Consider the following 17,186-nt stretch of genomic DNA (forward strand, 5'->3'; position numbering starts at 1 on the left):
AAAAATGATAAAGATTAGTTGGCGATAAATATAATACATAAGATGAGAAGCTGAAGGATCCCAAATTTTGATAAAATCTTGATAGAGGAAGAATAAAATGCAAAAAAGATTTGTTGAATCAGAAGAATGCTAATGGAATTGCAGCGAATAAGAAGAATAGCGAGCCAACCCTTTTAGTAGCCGCCGACCCTTCATATTGAGAAGTAATTGGGTTCGATATTGAATGAGATGTAGTTAATGGATTAAAACCTGAACTCGTTGAGTGTACTTGTGATGCAAGTGTAGTGGTTTCGTAATTTAATCCGTTTTGACTTGATATTTGTAGAGATAGATGATCAAATGAAGTGTTGACGCCAGCTGTCTCGGCGCTAAAAGAACTATGCTCGGTGTTCGAGTACGTCTTAGTACCTGATTCTGTTGGCTTAGAAGTAGGATTTAATGTAGACGTAGTTGAAATTGTTGCAGAGGATGAGTCTCCTGTCGTCACTGGAATTGAAGTCGTGTGAGAAACTTGATTAGATTGAGATGCTTCGACTAACAAACCACTTAATGAAACTAATGTTTGCGATGGATGTGCAGATTGCATTGATGAGCCGCCCGAAGACGTCAAGTCTGGATGCTCCTGCGAGCGTCCAGCTGGAGAAGAAGTTGAACGAGCTCCATTTAGTGTATTGCACTGGGTTGATACAGATGAAGTCTTAGATGGTGAATTTCGAGTAGCCCGAGAAGTTTCCAATGAAGGCATCACCGAAGAGGGAATAGAAGAGGTCACTTGTGAAGCATCCGTTAGTGAGGTAGCCAAAGAATGTGACAGTGTAGTTGTTTCTGATTTTTCCAATGAGGTTGCTGTTGAAGAGGAGACAGATGAGGTCACTTGAGAAGCATCCATTAGTGAGGTAGTCAAAGAATGTGACAGTGTAGTTATTTCTGATGTTTCCAGTGATGACACACTTGAAAACGATGCAGTTGGACCTCTTTGTGATGTTTCTAATGAAGTTGCTGTTGAAGAGGAGACAGATGAGGTCCCTTGAGAAGCATCCGTTAGTGAGGTAGCCAAAGAATGTGACAGTGTAGTTGTTTCTGATTTTTCCAATGAGGTTGCTGTTGAAGAGGAGACAGATGAGGTCACTTGAGAAGCATCCATTAGTGAGGTAGTCAAAGAATGTGACAGTGTAGTTATTTCTGATGTTTCCAGTGATGACACACTTGAAAACGATGCAGTTGGACCTCCTTGTGATGTTTCTAATGAAGTTGCTGTTGAAGAGGAGACAGATGAGGTCCCTTGAGAAGCATCCGTTAGTGAGGTAGCCAAAGAATGTGACAGTGTAGTTGTTTCTGATGTTTCCAATGAGGTTGCTGTTGAAGAGGAGACAGATGAGGTCACTTGAGAAGCATCCATTAGTGAGGTAGTCAAAGAATGTGACAGTGTAGTTATTTCTGATGTTTCCAGTGATGACACACTTGAAAACGATGCAGTTGGACCTCCTTGTGATGTTTCCAATGAAGTTGCTGTTGAAGAGGAGACAGATGAGGCTACTTGAGAAGCATCTGTTAGTGATGAACTTGAGATGAGCAAAACTGAAGTAACTTTGGAGGTTTCAAATGATAATGTGTTTGCTGTAGATGGGTCGGCAGGTGTTGGAAAGCTTGAAACAAGAAGAGAGCTTGGAGAAGATTGGTCTGTGGCTCCTTGCTGAGATTCTGATGATAAACTACTTGAGCTCAACAAATTGGTCTGAGTTGGAGTGCTACTCAAAGTCGGAGTTACCTCAGTCAAAATGCTCCTTGATAGGATCGTATTCGTGACAATTCTGGATTCTCCCAATGAACTGCTTCCGAGAGTTGTGCTGTCACTACCATATGACTTTGATTGTAAGGCTATGGCAGAGGAGGAAGGCACACTCTGTACTGATGAATGGATTTCCGTAGAAGGGAGAGCGACAGATTTTTGAGTTGACGTGCCGCTTTCAATAAAATAAGAAGCACCTGCTACAGTAGTAGTGTTTCTGTAGTAAACAAGGGGTGTTTCAACGAGATAAACGGTGGACGTTCTGACCACCCCATTTGATAGCGATACCGTTTCATACCCAGTGGAGTATGTTGATGTAAAAGTCCCTGTCCAGGGTGTATAGTGAGTGACATCTAGTGAAGATTCACTCGAAAGTGTACCTCCGTAAGAGTTCTCAATAGACGCGCTACTCCTGGAGGTGACCACGATGCTGTTGGTTGGGACACCGCTAGCAAAAGAAACTGATTGAATACTGGGGAGTACCGTTGTAGCATAATTACTCGATAAACCAGTGGAAGAAGAGCTTGAACTTGATTCTACTGAAGAAGAGGCGAAGGGCAAAGAGGCTATTGTAGATGATAATCCAGCTGATGACAGAACTTCTGTCGTGGAAGATACTTTGGGAAAGGAAGATGATTCTGATAAGGAGTATGATGGAGTTTCAGAAAAAGAAGCGAGTACACTAGAGTAGCTGCTCTCTTGTGGAGCACTAACAGTAATGAATTTAAAAGAACTGGATGATTCTGTTGAGAGGTATGACAGAGTTGCAGACGAATAACTGGCTCTACCGGAGGAGCCAGAATCTTGTGAAACGCTGATTGTAATGGATTCAGAGAAAGAGGAATTGACTGTAGAAGACTGCATACCTGTGACCGAACTATCTGAAGATAAGACAGTGGGTGACCCGCTAGATGCAGATTCGTTGACGAAAGAATCAGAGCTAGATGCGCTACCAGTTGAAAAAGTGCTCCTTGAAGAAGAAGAAGGGCCTGAGATATCACCCGCAACAGATGAAATACTCATCGGAGTACTGCTGTAACTGGATAAACTCGAAGGAATCAGAACATAATAAACATCTGCAAGTGTGGTGATCCCCGCAGATCCAGTCTCGATTGTTTTCCCTGTGGAGTATGTGGAAGTGATATTCCCCGTCCATGATGAATAAACAACATGGCGTTCACTTGTGGCGATGCTCTCTTCATTCGTATAGGTTTCCAATGAAGAAAGTTCAATTGAGGAAACTGTAGCTGTAGAAGATAAGTCCGCCGAAGAGTTACCTGCAAAGGTGGAAGAACTGACCAAAGTTGCATCACTGGAAGAAACTGTAGCTGTAGAGGGCACGTACAATGAAGAGTTGCCTGCAAAGGTGGAAGAACTGACCAAAGTTGCATCACTGGAAGAAACTGTAGCTGTAGAGGGCACGTACAATGAAGAGTTGCCTGCAAAGGTGGAAGAACTGACCAAAGTTGCATCACTGGAAGAAACTGTAGCTGTAGAGGGCACGTACAATGAAGAGTTGCCTGCAAAGGTGGAAGAACTGACCAAAGTTGCATCACTGGAAGAAACTGTAGCTGTAGAGGGCACGTACAATGAAGAGTTACCTCCAAAGGTGGAAGAACTGACCAAAGTTGCATCACTGGAAGAAACTGTAGTTGTAGTAGATAGGTCCACCGAAGAGTTTCCTGCAAAGGTGGAAGAACTGACCAAAGTTGCATCACTTGAAGAAACTGTAGCTGTAGTAGATAGGTCCACCGAAGAGTTACCTGCAAAGGTGGAAGAACTGACCAAAGTTGCATCACTGGAAGAAACTGTAGCTGTAGAAGACACATACAATGAAGAGTTGCCTGCAAAGGTGGAAGAACTGACCAAAGTTGTATTTCTTGAAGATAAATAAGCTGTGGAAGAAACATTTTTAGTGTATGATGAAGACGAATTTAACGGTTCAGCTGTAGTCGAGGAAGCGCTTATCACACCAGTGTTGTAACTGGATGAACTCGAAGGAATCAGAACATAATAAACATCTGCAAGTGTGGTGATTCCCGCAGATCCAGTCTCAATTGTTTTTCCTGTGGAGTATGTGGAAGTGATGTTCCCCGTCCATGATGAATAAACCACATGGCATGCGCTTGAGGTAGTACCGTTTTCACCTGTGTACAAATGACTTGGAGGAATCTCGCTAGAAATAGAGTCACTGTTCGTTGCAGAATTGTTTACGTGTGAACTAGTCTCCAAAATTGAGCTCGCGATTGTAGTGAGTGAGACACTAGTAATCAGATCGACAGTTGGTGTTTGCACTGTGTAGATCACATATGGGGTGGTCAAGCTGTCGGAACCGATAGAATACTCGGTTGTGGTGCCGACAGTGGAAGTAGCCTTTCCATGGTACGCAGTGAATGATGTGCTGGTGATTGGATCAACAGTTGGTGTTTGCACTGTGTAGATCACATATGGTGTGGTCAAGCTGTCGGAACCAACGGAGAATTGGGTTGTTGTGCCGACAGTGGAAGTAGCCTTTCCATGGTACGCAGTAAATGATGTGTTGGTGATTGGATCAACAGTTGGTGTTTGCACTGTGTAGATCACATATGGGGTGGTCAAGCTGTCGGAACCGATAGAATACTCGGTTGTTGTGCCGACAGTGGAAGTAGCCTTTCCATGGTACGCAGTAAATGATGTGCTGGTGATTGGGTCAACAGTTGGTGTTTGCACTGTGTAGATCACATATGGGGTGGTCAAGCTGTCGGAACCAACGGAGAATTGGGTTGTTGTGCCGACAGTGGAAGTAGCCTTTCCATGGTACGCTGTGAATGATGTGCTGGTGATTGGATCAACAGTTGGTGTTTGCACCGTATAAATCACATATGGGGTGGTCAAGCTGTCGGAACCGATAGAATACTCGGTTGTGGTGCCGACAGTGGAAGTAGCCTTTCCATGGTACGCTGTGAATGATGTGCTGGTGATTGGATCAACAGTTGGTGTTTGCACTGTGTAGATCACATATGGTGTGGTCAAGCTGTCGGAACCAACGGAGAATTGGGTTGTTGTGCCGACAGTGGAAGTAGCCTTTCCATGGTACGCTGTGAATGATGTGCTGGTGATTGGATCAACAGTTGGTGTTTGCACCGTATAAATCACATATGGGGTGGTCAAGCTGTCGGAACCGATAGAATACTCGGTTGTGGTGCCGACAGTGGAAGTAGCCTTTCCATGGTACGCTGTGAATGATGTGCTGGTGATTGGATCAACAGTTGGTGTTTGCACTGTGTAGATCACATATGGTGTGGTCAAGCTGTCGGAACCGATAGAATACTCGGTTGTTGTGCCGACAGTGGAAGTAGCCTTTCCATGGTACGCAGTGAATGATGTGCTGGTGATTGGGTCAACAGTTGGTGTTTGCACCGTATAAATCACATATGGGGTGGTCAAGCTGTCGGAACCGATAGAATACTCGGTTGTGGTGCCGACAGTGGAAGTAGCCTTTCCATGGTACGCTGTGAATGATGTGCTGGTGATTGGATCAACAGTTGGTGTTTGCACTGTGTAGATCACATATGGTGTGGTCAAGCTGTCGGAACCAACGGAGAATTGGGTTGTTGTGCCGACAGTGGAAGTAGCCTTTCCATGGTACGCAGTAAATGATGTGCTGGTGATTGGATCAACAGTTGGTGTTTGCACTGTGTAGATCACATATGGGGTGGTCAAGCTGTCGGAACCGATAGAATACTCGGTTGTTGTGCCGACAGTGGAAGTAGCCTTTCCATGGTACGCTGTGAATGATGTGCTGGTGATTGGGTCAACAGTTGGTGTTTGCACTGTGTAGATCACATATGGGGTGGTCAAGCTGTCGGAACCAACGGAGAATTGGGTTGTTGTGCCGACAGTGGAAGTAGCCTTTCCATGGTACGCTGTGAATGATGTGCTGGTGATTGGATCAACAGTTGGTGTTTGCACCGTATAAATCACATATGGGGTGGTCAAGCTGTCGGAACCGATAGAATACTCGGTTGTGGTGCCGACAGTGGAAGTAGCCTTTCCATGGTACGCTGTGAATGATGTGCTGGTGATTGGATCAACAGTTGGTGTTTGCACTGTGTAGATCACATATGGTGTGGTCAAGCTGTCGGAACCAACGGAGAATTGGGTTGTTGTGCCGACAGTGGAAGTAGCCTTTCCATGGTACGCTGTGAATGATGTGCTGGTGATTGGATCAACAGTTGGGGTCTGAACTTGATACACAACTAGTGGCGTTGATTTGCCATCTGAACCAACGCTGTTTGTTGAAAGTGTACTGTATGTGTTTGTTGACTTACCAGAATAACCTCTGTAAGATGTCTAGTCACAGTTGTGAGGCAGGCACTCTCATCTTGGCAATTTGCTAGCCAATAGAATCCCGGCATATTCGTTTGTGAGTGCCCTTGATTATCATAGTTATTACATCCCATATTCATGTCAAAAGTGGATGTTCCCCATTTCCATTTGTTTTGACAATATTGGTAAGCGGTACTTTGACAATACTCGTAATGGAACTGAAAATTTGGCATCCAAACCCTTCCAGAACTATCAGCATTCGCGAATACCTGAAAAGTTACAGTGTAATCCGTAGGATCTGTGATTAGTCTAGTGGGGGGTGATGTATTAAGACTGTATAACACTATGTTCCTAGTGGGCCCATTGATTCCATTGATTTGGAGGCCCCATAGTGTATTTATTGGTATACTCTCTCTACCTTTCACATGGATAGTTAAGTCATAAACGTTACCTCCACGCCATTGAACTCCAACGACGCTGAGAGTATATGGCATAATTCCCTGCTGATTTGTTCTCCAAGAGAAATCTAGATTGGGACAACCGTTTGTAATTTTACAGCATGAGGGTGATGAACTTCTTTTCATCAGACCATAGTCTTCATTTTTATCGCTCATCAGTGCTGGAAGACCAGTGGTAACAGAGAGTAAGCATGATATAAGCAGCAAAATATTTATTACCGAAAAATTTATTACCAAAAGCTTCATTTGGGCTGCTGGATATATTGAAAGTGCTTCCTAATAGGATTGGAGAACTCATTATGACTCGAAAGCCATAGCCCCGAGAGACATATCAACACTTCTAGTCCGAACTTAAATACTTATTTGCCCGCTGTCTCGAGGATAAGGTAATGAAATAAACTTTCGACTCACAATGCGACTCATCAAGGCCTCCTTCTGAGTGGCTCATAAAAAGAAAGAACACAATTTAAGGCAATAACTACCGGTAAATTTCATGCACATATCGCACATCAGAATGTGAAAGCTGTACTTCGCCAACTTGCGCCAATACTTTGCCTATGTCGGGTCATTGAAGAAAAATCTCCTTTTGTTCGACAGACAGACAGCCTCGAAGGCACCTCACAAACTAAGATCGAAAACAGCGATCCAAAGATGTACAGCCATGGAAAAAAAGAAAGAAAAACCTTACGAAAGATCGAACACTCCATTGTCGACCATTTTTCCAAACGTATACCTTGTTCACCAACCACTTCGTAGCTGTGGGAAGGAATACGCCTCCGTGGGAAATATGATATGCTGCGAACTGAAATGGCTTTACACCATGATGTACATAAACTTCCATAAAAAGAAACGTTTTCCTTTTTCCCGCACGTCATGCCTCAATATAGAAAAGAATTCCTAGTGCGTTCCCCGAGGGTTCTTGCCTACCCCTCAAGAAGCTCGATACACGATAAAATTCTTAAGATACTTCTGCGAATGTTGCGTTCATCGTTTCCGAATGAAGAAAGAAGCTAACGCGTGCAAAATACGTCGACGGGCATTGAAAACTTTTCACCGCAGAACGAGTCGCAGTAAAACACAATGCCCACAGCTCAACGCACGATGTGGATCATCACTAGAAGAGGCAAGTCTATCGGATGGTGGGATGAGATCTAAAAAGTAACATGTAGTTTTGCCTTCTCGCTGCAAATGCGTGCCGCAAAACTCTACGGGAGGAAGGCACCTTTGTTGGCTGTGCTATTTCTTTGCCCTTTCAGGAATCCTGAGTGTCTGTGAGACGCTTGCATGGCAGACTTTGCTGATTAACACTTTGAGGTATTGCAGTAGGAAAAGGTCTGGTGATGTGGAGTTGAAGGAAGTCTGGCCAGCCTGCTTTCGCTCTGCACCCCACCACTTGGAAAAAGGCCAAGAGGACGAGTGGTTCCTCAAACTTGTAAAGGAATGCTGCAATTCTCTTTTCTAGCATGATCACTTGTTCTCGCTGGGTGTTTTGTGCTGTTTTTTGCAGCATGTCGTCCTCCGTCTTAGGTGCCTTCTTTTGCTCACTGCGTACCCCGCCATACCCCAACCAGTCCTATTTCGTCCATGTTCGTCTGGAATGATAATAACTTCTCTCTTCATGTTTACTTGGTGATATACAAATTTCAAAAATAGCTACAGTGGGCGATTACAGGCAAATAAAAAAAGAATACATAATTAAAAATCCCGAGATATCTCCTACGGATCGATTATGGTGGCTACATCGTGATTATGTCCTCTGGTCTTCAATTACGATGGGGGTGAGATGCTGGGAGGTGTCGGGGCTTTCTGGATCAGAAGACGAAATGCTGGATTGGTCTTTTGGTCGCTCTGGCTTTGTGGCCTTCGACACTTTGTTTTTGGCGTAAAGTAAATCGATCTCAGTTCTTGATAGATACTTCGTTTCAGGAAACAGAACTAGAATTGCTATGCTGATCAGCAGAGTGACTGCTCCAAGCAATATGAAGGTGCCCCACTTCAAAGACACCATCATCGTAGGCGCTAGCAGCGTCAGCGAGAAATTGGCCAGCCATCCAGCAGACATGCAGATTGGCAACGCCTTCGCCTTTGACCTTGGTGGCAGTATTTCATTTGTGTATATCCACGGTCCACAGGACAGTGTCACGGAAAAGATGGCTATGAACAGATAGCACAGGCCCAGTATTAGTGGTCCGGTGTTTCTGTCTACCGCCCAAATTAACGATTTGTTACCATTTATGGGCTCAACTTGATGCCCGTATACTGCCATTAGGGTACCAATTGTAATCATAAGAATGCCCAGGGGGAAACTCCCAGCCAGTGTAATGTCTTTTCTTCTAACATGGTCAAGAAAAGTAATAGGTAGGAGGCTTAAAAAACAGTTAATGACATACGGAATCGATGCAGACGCAATCCTAGCTGATCCTTCTAATCCGATCATGTCACAAATGAAGGTAATGTAGTACATCAAAATGTTGATTCCACTAAATTGCACTAAAAGTTGTAAAACCGATCCCATAATAGTTTGTCTGCAGCAGTTCTCTTTAATGAAGTCTCTGAACTTAAATTCTGATGAGCATTCCTCATAAATGAGAGCCAAATCTAATTTATTCAATAGTTTAGCGGAACAGTTTTTGTTCTCTTTATTGTACTGAAGGGCTAGGTTATTTTGTATCTCCTCTGCCTTATCATATTGACCATGCAAAATTAGCCACTCTGGCGATTCTGGTAACCATATCGTTGAAACTAGTAGGAGCACAGCGGGAATCATTTCAAGTGACCAGGTCAGCCTAGCGGCTAATTGCATCTGGAAATAATTCAAGCTAACACTCACGTAATAAATAACTAAAATTGATGATGCAAATGACAACTGTACAAATGCCATTGATTTTCCTTTTTTCTCTTTTGGCACCACTTCACCAATATATGCAGCTAGTAGAATCGAAAACAGTCCTGCCGCGAGCCCTTTGATCCAACGAGAAACAGCTAATATCCAAATATTGAAAGCTAAAACATTCAATATCGAACCTTTGATCCATATCATAGCACCTAATCGAAATAGCGTCACTCTATCGATCCTTCGGACAAGAATGCCATACAATAGACATCCGACCAATCCTCCCAGGGGACTGGCACCAACTAAAAGTCCTTGCTCAATTGGATTCGGTTTTTCAAAAATTGTTTCGAAACCTTCTGTGCCAATGAACAGAGCCAAAGAAGAGATATCCATTCCCATCACAAAACCCGATATTGAAACGATTGCTGATATTTTTCTGACACTATAAGTAGGGCTTCCTAGTATTTTTAACATTATTAAATATTTCTCTAGACTTCACTAAATTAAATACTCGAGCTATAAACTAGCTTGTAGTAATGTTGGGCTACTGCAACAAGTAGTATAGTTGGTGCGTTTTTTATTCTTATTACTTAGTGTCACAAATTCCATTTTTCTCGATATGTATCTGGCTAGCTCTTCGTCTAAAAAGATAGAAAATAGGAATATCGAAATCGCCAAGTTACAAGTTACATATTCAAACCTTTAACGAATTTCTCTATTATTCTGCAAACGGAAGTGCTGTAGTAAGGAATATGTTTTCACTATCCCAAAGAATCCAGACACTTTCGAATCAGGCACTTACATTTGCTTGTTTCATTTTCGTATTTGTCATAGCCACGTCATGGCTACAGCTCATACAGCAACATGCCTTCATGACGCCTTCCAGCATCGATAATATAAAAACTTCAATAAACCTTCGGACGAGCAGATACTACGGCTCGATGAATGGGAAACCGAAAGAAAACTCAAAAATACTCTTCGATTTGAATACTGATTTGTCACCTCTTTTCAATTGGAATACGAAACAGGTATTTGTATATTTGACAGGGGAATATGAAGGTCAATTGAGGCCACAAACAAAGAGTGAGGTTACTTATTGGGATAAAATCATTACAAAGGGTGACAACGCCAAATTACAGTTGAAAAATGTCAGATCAAAGTATGCGGTGTGGGACCTGGAAGAAGTGTTTGTTGGGAGAGAGCTGACATTCAAATTGAAATGGAATATACAGCCATGGATTGGTCCGTTGATATACGGAGAAGCAAATGGCAATAAGACAATTACTATTACGTCAGGAAAGCCTGCTAATGTGAAAAACGAAAAGAAATCTTCTGCTTAGTAAGTCATGGTCGAAACTCCAAGGCCATGTGCCAGTATTTAGTATTAAATCTAGGAAAATCTGATTCACAAGATGACTTGAATATATTTTCGAGGTAGGAAATAACAGAAAGTTCTTCCCCACCTCTCAAAAGGTTGTATCGAGAGGTATATGTACAGGATATTGAGGATTTAATATATTTACAGATGCTAAAAATGATTTATCTAATCTTATATAGGGCCCCATAAGGTGCGCTTTCAGGACTCCAACTATTGCTAAAGCTGTTCAAGCTCTAAGTCTAATGCATGAAACGTTAAAATTCCGACGCTGGAACAATCCTCTTCTTCGATCTAACACTTTCCAGATATGATGCATGTCTATCTTCAATTTGAGACCATCCATTGACTTCCATTCTTGGTTTCATTAAATAGTTTTTCATAAAGTAGGGGTACTTTTCGATGAGTGTCTTAATTTCCTTTGATATTTCAGAACAATTATTCAAGTAGCGATCCATGGACTCCATGATTTGCACATATACATCTGATTTGAGATACAAGGTTGGTTCAAAACTGTGAGGTGCTTGCTTTTTTTGCTGAAGCAGCCATGGCTTCTGTTCCATTGTTGCTGATGTTTCCGCAAGCTTCTTTAGTAGCCTATATTTATGGATCAAGTTATAACCATGAATCAACTTTTCGTTGACAATCTTCAGAGCCGCATCAATTGTTCTCGAATCTTCAAACATGACTTGGATTGCTTCATTCCACGAATTGTTATCTATCACGAAACGCTTTTCCTCTAATTCCACCAGCAAAGGAGGCAAAGCCGTGATATTCTGCATTGCAGCCAGGTGCCGAATTTTGTAAAATAGGATACCAACAAATAAAGTACATAATTTTTCATTTCTTACTGACGAAGAGCCCAATCTTTGATATTGCGAAATACGTGACACATACTTTTGAAAAATGTTATCAAAATCTTCCCAATGCTCGGTTTCCGCTGATAAAACTAAAAGTGAGCGCATTATACTGAATCTGTTATTAGACCATGATTCTTCCTTTGGATAAAACAACTCGTTATAGCGATTCAAAAGCTCCAGTGCCTTCATGGGACTATAAAATTTTGCCACTATTCGTACAGGCCATGACATCACAGATGGATGCAAACGCCAGTACGTGATATCTAAGCTGTGATTAGCAGCGCTCTCCATTACTCTATTCAAAAGATCGATCGCCTGTTGGAGATCTCCCTTAGTTTGCATTTGAACTTTGAAAGTGGACTTTATAAGAAGATGTAGTATTTTTGAATTTACAGCAATTTTGTTCTCGACCATTTTTTTATACAAAGTCAAGACACCGTCTCGATGGGAAATCTTATCGTATGCACTCATGATTGTCTCAAAATGGGATGCGTTGACCTTAACTTTGGGATGCTTCATTAAGTGCTCCAGGGTCTGCTCAGCGGTTTCAAAATCTCGTTTCATTTCAACCAAATATCTGATGGTCATATTGTAGAATTCGGCATCTGTTGTAATTTTCCGTGCTACAACTTCATTAAGAACGATCTCGCAATTACGTCTATCATTCATATTAATAAAGGCCTTGATGGCTTTATTATAAACCGATATCAATCGATGCTCCACTGGTTTCAAATTTCCATATCTTTTGAACAATTTAAGTGCTTCTTGGGGCATGCCACTTTCGATGTAAACATCCATCAAGGCTGCTATCGAAACCCCGGTTGGTTCTATATCGTAATGATTTAGCATGACAGTGAAAAGCTCTTGTGCGACAGCAATATTAGTAAACCTCGAGCACAAGTGTATCGGAATAGCAAAATGTTGTTCCGTAATTGTATTTCTATCATTTTCAGTCATTCTTTTTAGCAGACGTAAACTACCATCTAAGTCACTAAGGCCTCGATAAACCTTGAACATTATTGTATAAGTAGCAGTGGAGGGTACTACAGAGTATTTGCCAAACAGTTCAAACTGCGCAAAGCAGCTATTTAAGTCACCGGTCTTGTAGTGAGCAAGAAGCAATGATTGAAGGACAGGATAGTTGGGAATCATCTCTCTCCTCAACAATTGCGTATAGAGTTTATCAACACTTTCAAGTTCCCCTATTCTCGCCATTGAGTACATTACAATGCCATAGTGTTTGATGTTTGGCAATTCTCCGACTCCAAAGAGAGCATTAAATTGATCTTGCAGTCCCTGCCAATTTGCTGAGTTCGCATAAGCTACCAAAAGGTAATCAAACTGCGATTGATCATTGTGTGCCTCAGGATATTTATCATAAGTTTGCTGTACTAGAGAATATTTTTGGAAATAACAATAGCTTTTCAAAATGGTGGTTAAATCTGATGCGACAATGGGTAAGCCTTTTTCAACTTTGAAAGACCACATGGTCTCCACCAAAGGTGTGTTTCCGTCGTACGCAAAGAGATACATCAATGTTGTTGCAAACTGTGATGCTGATGAAGGTCCCTGGGTTGTGTTTATCGCATTCAGAGACCTTTGAAAAAATATCTCATCATTTTTCCTTTTCTGTCGCAGAAAGAACAATAAGGTCTTGAGGACATATTTGTATTGGATATAATTTGAAAAGTCACAATGACCCATTAATAACTTTATCCACCTGTTCCACTTCAGGATCGGTACTATTGCGTCAATTTCATTTTTAGACTTGACATAATCATTTAAGTCGACAAAAACACTATTTATGATATCAATTACCGCGCTCCTTCTGTTTAATGAAAACTGAGAAATTACCTGTGTCATCACAACATCGAGAAAGTAAAATCGTTCCGTTCTTATAACAGCCTTGAGATACCTTTTGAGTTCATTGAACGATGCATCCTCCCGTAGATTACTTCCTCCACCATTCACGAACAAAAATTTCTTTCCAAAAGTGACAACATTCGTGAATGCATGCTTTTCATATAAGTACCTTATGACATAGTTTCTCTCGGTAAGCGTTGGCGCTTGTTTTTGATTTGCCATATAGAAATTAATTAAAGCGGAACTGTCGGCTTGTTTCAAAGGTTCAACCGTCCTGTCATTCAGAATTGTTTTAACCTTTTTCGGTACCTCGGGACTCCATCGAATGTTCTTATAATGGTTTACAAGCGGTTTTGCATACCGCCTCATGATCGACCACCGTACTTCACTGAGAGCTTAGGAAGATCAGCAATAGAGCCTTGGGACAGGTTTAATTCGTTCAGTAAATATGACCTTTGAGCCTGGATGGTAGTCCTTGCCAATGAATACGTCTGATTGTTCAACGTGTAAGAGACCATTGCCTGAATAAGGCCGATCAAAATTGTTTTCACGGCTTTCAATAACGAACTCGGACAAAAGTTATGTCCACTAGTTGAAAAAAATTCAAATTAGCCCTTCCGTCTCATCTCATAGAAAAGTGCAACATGACTACGCAAGTCGAATCATCTACATTTATTCACATCTGAAGACCCGGCTTGACGACTCCATCAAGATGGCAACCACAAAGCAGCAGGAAAATCGAAAAAGGTTTACTAAAGAAGGCAAAGTCAAAGAGATTAGAAGAAGTCTGACCAAAAAAGCAAGATTGAAGAAAGGGTATCTCAAAGCACTGAAAGAAGAAGGCTATAGCATTCCTGAGAAGCAGCCAAAACTTATAACAGGAGAAAAGGCCAGGCAGAATGATTCACACGAGGGAAAGATGAAATGGGATGGAAAGGTTCAGATTAAGAAACAGAGAAAAAAGCTTCAAAGAGATCTTCTTGAGGAACGTGGGAAAAAAGAGGCACAGAAGGTGAAGGAGAATAAAGAGAGACTTGAGACACGAGAAAAGAGAAAGGTGAATATGACTAAGAGAACGAGGTCGGGTCAACCGCTAATGGGTCCAAAGATTGAGGATCTTTTATCAAAGATTAAGGATGATGAGACCTACACGAGGTGAAGAGAGTCCGAGAATATACAGTTTTAATATAATATAGATATGTACATGATGGGTTAAAAATACGCGGCGTAATTGCTAGATTACTGCCTTTACTTTATTTGTTTTGCTGTTGTTTTTTGACAAATTCTGCAATCAATGCTTTCTGAACATGGGGTGCGGTTGGAGCATAGTGACTGAACTCTAAAGAGAACTCACCTTTGCCTTGAGTAGAAGCTCTCAAAGAGGTTGCGTACCCGAAGAGATTACTCAACGGACATTCTGCTTTGATAGTGAATTCGTCATGACCATTCTCCGTATCCTGAATCACTGCTTGTAATTTGTTTAATGATCCGATGACATTTCCTTGAAATTCATTTGGTGAAGTAACCGAAACTGTCATTATAGGTTCCAATACAACAGGATTTGCATTCAAAAATGCTTCACGGAAGGCAGCCATTGCAGCAGTCTTAAAAGATAGTTCATTAGAATCGACAGCATGAATGGCACCATCGTTTATCAACATCTTGACACCTATTACTTTATGTCCAACCAAGGGACCCTTCTCGCAAGAGTCATCAAAACCCTTACCACAAGCTGCTAAGTATTTATCAGGTATACGACCTCCTACAACAGCTGTTTTAAAAATGTTTTCTTTGTTTCCTTCTTCTACTGGCGACAAGGTACCAATAACTCTACCGAATTGACCGGCACCACCAGATTGCTTTTTATGGGTATGATCGAAATCAGCTGGCAAAGTGATAGACTCCCTATAAGAGACTTGTGGTTTACCTGTCGTACACTCGACGTTATACTCACGGTTCATTCTTTCGACATAGATCTCTAAATGGAGCTCACCCATACCTGAGATGACTGTCTCTTTGGACTCAGCGTCGAATCTCACCCTAAATGTTGGGTCCTCTTTCTGAAAACGATTCAAAGCTTTGGAGAAGTTAGCTGCATCCTTTGTTTTTGGAGTGATGGATAAAGAAACCACAGCATCTGGAACATACATTGAAGACATTGAATAATCTACTGTTCCATCTGTGAAAGTATCACCGGAGGAACACTCTATTCCAAATGTAGCGCAGATTTCACCAGAGCCAACTTCTTCAACATCTTCCAATTCGTTGGAATGCATTCTAACCAATCTGGAAATTTTGACTTTTTTGCCAGTTTTGACATTTGTAATATAATTACCTTTTCTCATGCGTCCTTGATAGACACGAATATAGGTTAGTTGACCGTACTGCCCTTCTTCAAGTTTGAACGCTAAGCCAACAAAAGGCTGCTCAATTGATGGAACCAAGTTGATCTTTTTTTCATTGTCAGCCACATCAAGGGCAGTATTTAGGATCTCAGAAGGATTAGGTAAATAGTCAACGATCGCATCTAAAACTGGCTGAATACCAGTGTTAGCTAAAGCTGAACCCATTAACACTGGACTGAACTTTCTAGCTATTGTAGATCTCCGAATAGCACCTTTGATTTGGACATTGGTGGGTTCCTTTTCGTCCAAAAATAGTTCTGCGATCTCATCATCTACATCAGCTAATGTTTCTATCAAAAGTTGTCTTTTCTCTTCAACTAATTCTTTCAAATCATTTGGAATAGGTCCTTTCACAATGTTCTCACCATTATCACCTTTGTTATACAGTGCAACACGATCGATGATGTCCACAATACCTTCCAAATCTGATTCAGCACCAATTGGAACTTGAACAGCAGCAGCGGGGATTTTCAGTTTGGAATTGATTTGGGAAATAGCCTTAAAAGGATCAGCACCCATACGGTCCATCTTATTTATGAAGGTGACTCTGGGGATGTTATACCTACGCATTTGACGATCAACCGTGACCGTTTGAGATTGTACACCAGAAACTGCACATACAACCAATACAGCACCATCTAAAACTCGCAATGCACGTTCAACCTCAATCGTAAAATCGATGTGACCAGGCGTATCAATCAGATTGAAATGTAAGTGTGCTCCATCCTTTTCCCAAGAGCAGTATGTAGCGGCTGATTGAATAGTAATACCTTTCTCTCTCTCCAAATCCATGGAATCCATCTTGGCACCAACATTATCACGTCCTCTGACTTCATGAATGGCTTTGATCCTTCCAGTGTAGTATAAAACACGCTCAGTGAATGTGGTCTTTCCTGAATCAATATGCGCAGATATACCGATGTTACGCAGAATACTGGCTGCTTTCACATCTGCGGGTTCGAGTGTTTTTGCGATCTGACTCAAGACTACTGCTTCTTCTTCATAAGTAGATTGCAGCTTGAAGTTACTATGAAATGATCGTCCGTTCTGTAGTGGACCAGTGACATGTCTACCAAATTTTATCGGAAACGCACATTTCAGTAGCGAGAGTCCACTTCTTAAGCTACTAGAGGGCCTATGAAGCAACATCTAGATGCAAAGCGACTGATAACCAAGTAGGATTGTCACCTTCCAGCTCGAATAGCTTCATATTTCGAGAGTTTTTCTTTTGGGTTTGTCTCTGTCATTAGATTCAAATTTTTGCAGTAAAACCGTGCACCGCATCAAGGTTTTTT

The 17,186-nt window shown here is 41.7% G+C and overlaps 6 protein-coding genes across 6 annotated transcripts; 2 read left to right on the plus strand and 4 right to left on the minus strand.

The window, feature by feature from the left end:
• Positions 1-118: 118 nt before the first annotated feature.
• HG535_0D05950 (uncharacterized protein) lies at positions 119-6,801 on the minus strand (the record flags this gene model as incomplete). Its single annotated transcript, XM_037288718.1, has 2 exons — positions 119-6,094; positions 6,130-6,801. The coding sequence occupies 2 exons, from the start codon at positions 6,799-6,801 to the stop codon at positions 119-121; spliced, it is 6,648 nt and encodes a 2,215-aa protein (XP_037144613.1).
• A 1,501-nt stretch (positions 6,802-8,302) lies between these two features.
• On the minus strand, positions 8,303-9,862 carry HG535_0D05960 (uncharacterized protein; the record flags this gene model as incomplete). The annotated part of the gene is made up of 1 exon (XM_037288719.1): positions 8,303-9,862. One exon carries the CDS (start codon positions 9,860-9,862, stop codon positions 8,303-8,305), a length of 1,560 nt encoding a protein of 519 aa, XP_037144614.1.
• A 278-nt stretch (positions 9,863-10,140) lies between these two features.
• SPC3 (signal peptidase complex subunit SPC3) lies at positions 10,141-10,728 on the plus strand (the record flags this gene model as incomplete). Its single annotated transcript, XM_037288720.1, has 1 exon — positions 10,141-10,728. One exon carries the CDS (start codon positions 10,141-10,143, stop codon positions 10,726-10,728), a length of 588 nt encoding a protein of 195 aa, XP_037144615.1.
• Positions 10,729-11,020: 292 nt separating this feature from the next.
• On the minus strand, positions 11,021-13,855 carry PET309 (Pet309p; the record flags this gene model as incomplete). Its single annotated transcript, XM_037288721.1, has 1 exon — positions 11,021-13,855. The coding sequence occupies one exon, from the start codon at positions 13,853-13,855 to the stop codon at positions 11,021-11,023; it is 2,835 nt and encodes a 944-aa protein (XP_037144616.1).
• A 343-nt stretch (positions 13,856-14,198) lies between these two features.
• On the plus strand, positions 14,199-14,645 carry FYV7 (Fyv7p; the record flags this gene model as incomplete). The annotated part of the gene is made up of 1 exon (XM_037288722.1): positions 14,199-14,645. One exon carries the CDS (start codon positions 14,199-14,201, stop codon positions 14,643-14,645), a length of 447 nt encoding a protein of 148 aa, XP_037144617.1.
• Positions 14,646-14,739: 94 nt separating this feature from the next.
• MEF1 (Mef1p) lies at positions 14,740-17,040 on the minus strand (the record flags this gene model as incomplete). The annotated part of the gene is made up of 1 exon (XM_037288723.1): positions 14,740-17,040. The coding sequence occupies one exon, from the start codon at positions 17,038-17,040 to the stop codon at positions 14,740-14,742; it is 2,301 nt and encodes a 766-aa protein (XP_037144618.1).
• Between the last annotated feature and the right edge of the window lie 146 nt (positions 17,041-17,186).

Source organism: Zygotorulaspora mrakii, chromosome 4, assembly GCF_013402915.1.
Source record: "Zygotorulaspora mrakii chromosome 4, complete sequence".
NCBI lineage: Eukaryota > Fungi > Ascomycota > Saccharomycetes > Saccharomycetales > Saccharomycetaceae > Zygotorulaspora > Zygotorulaspora mrakii.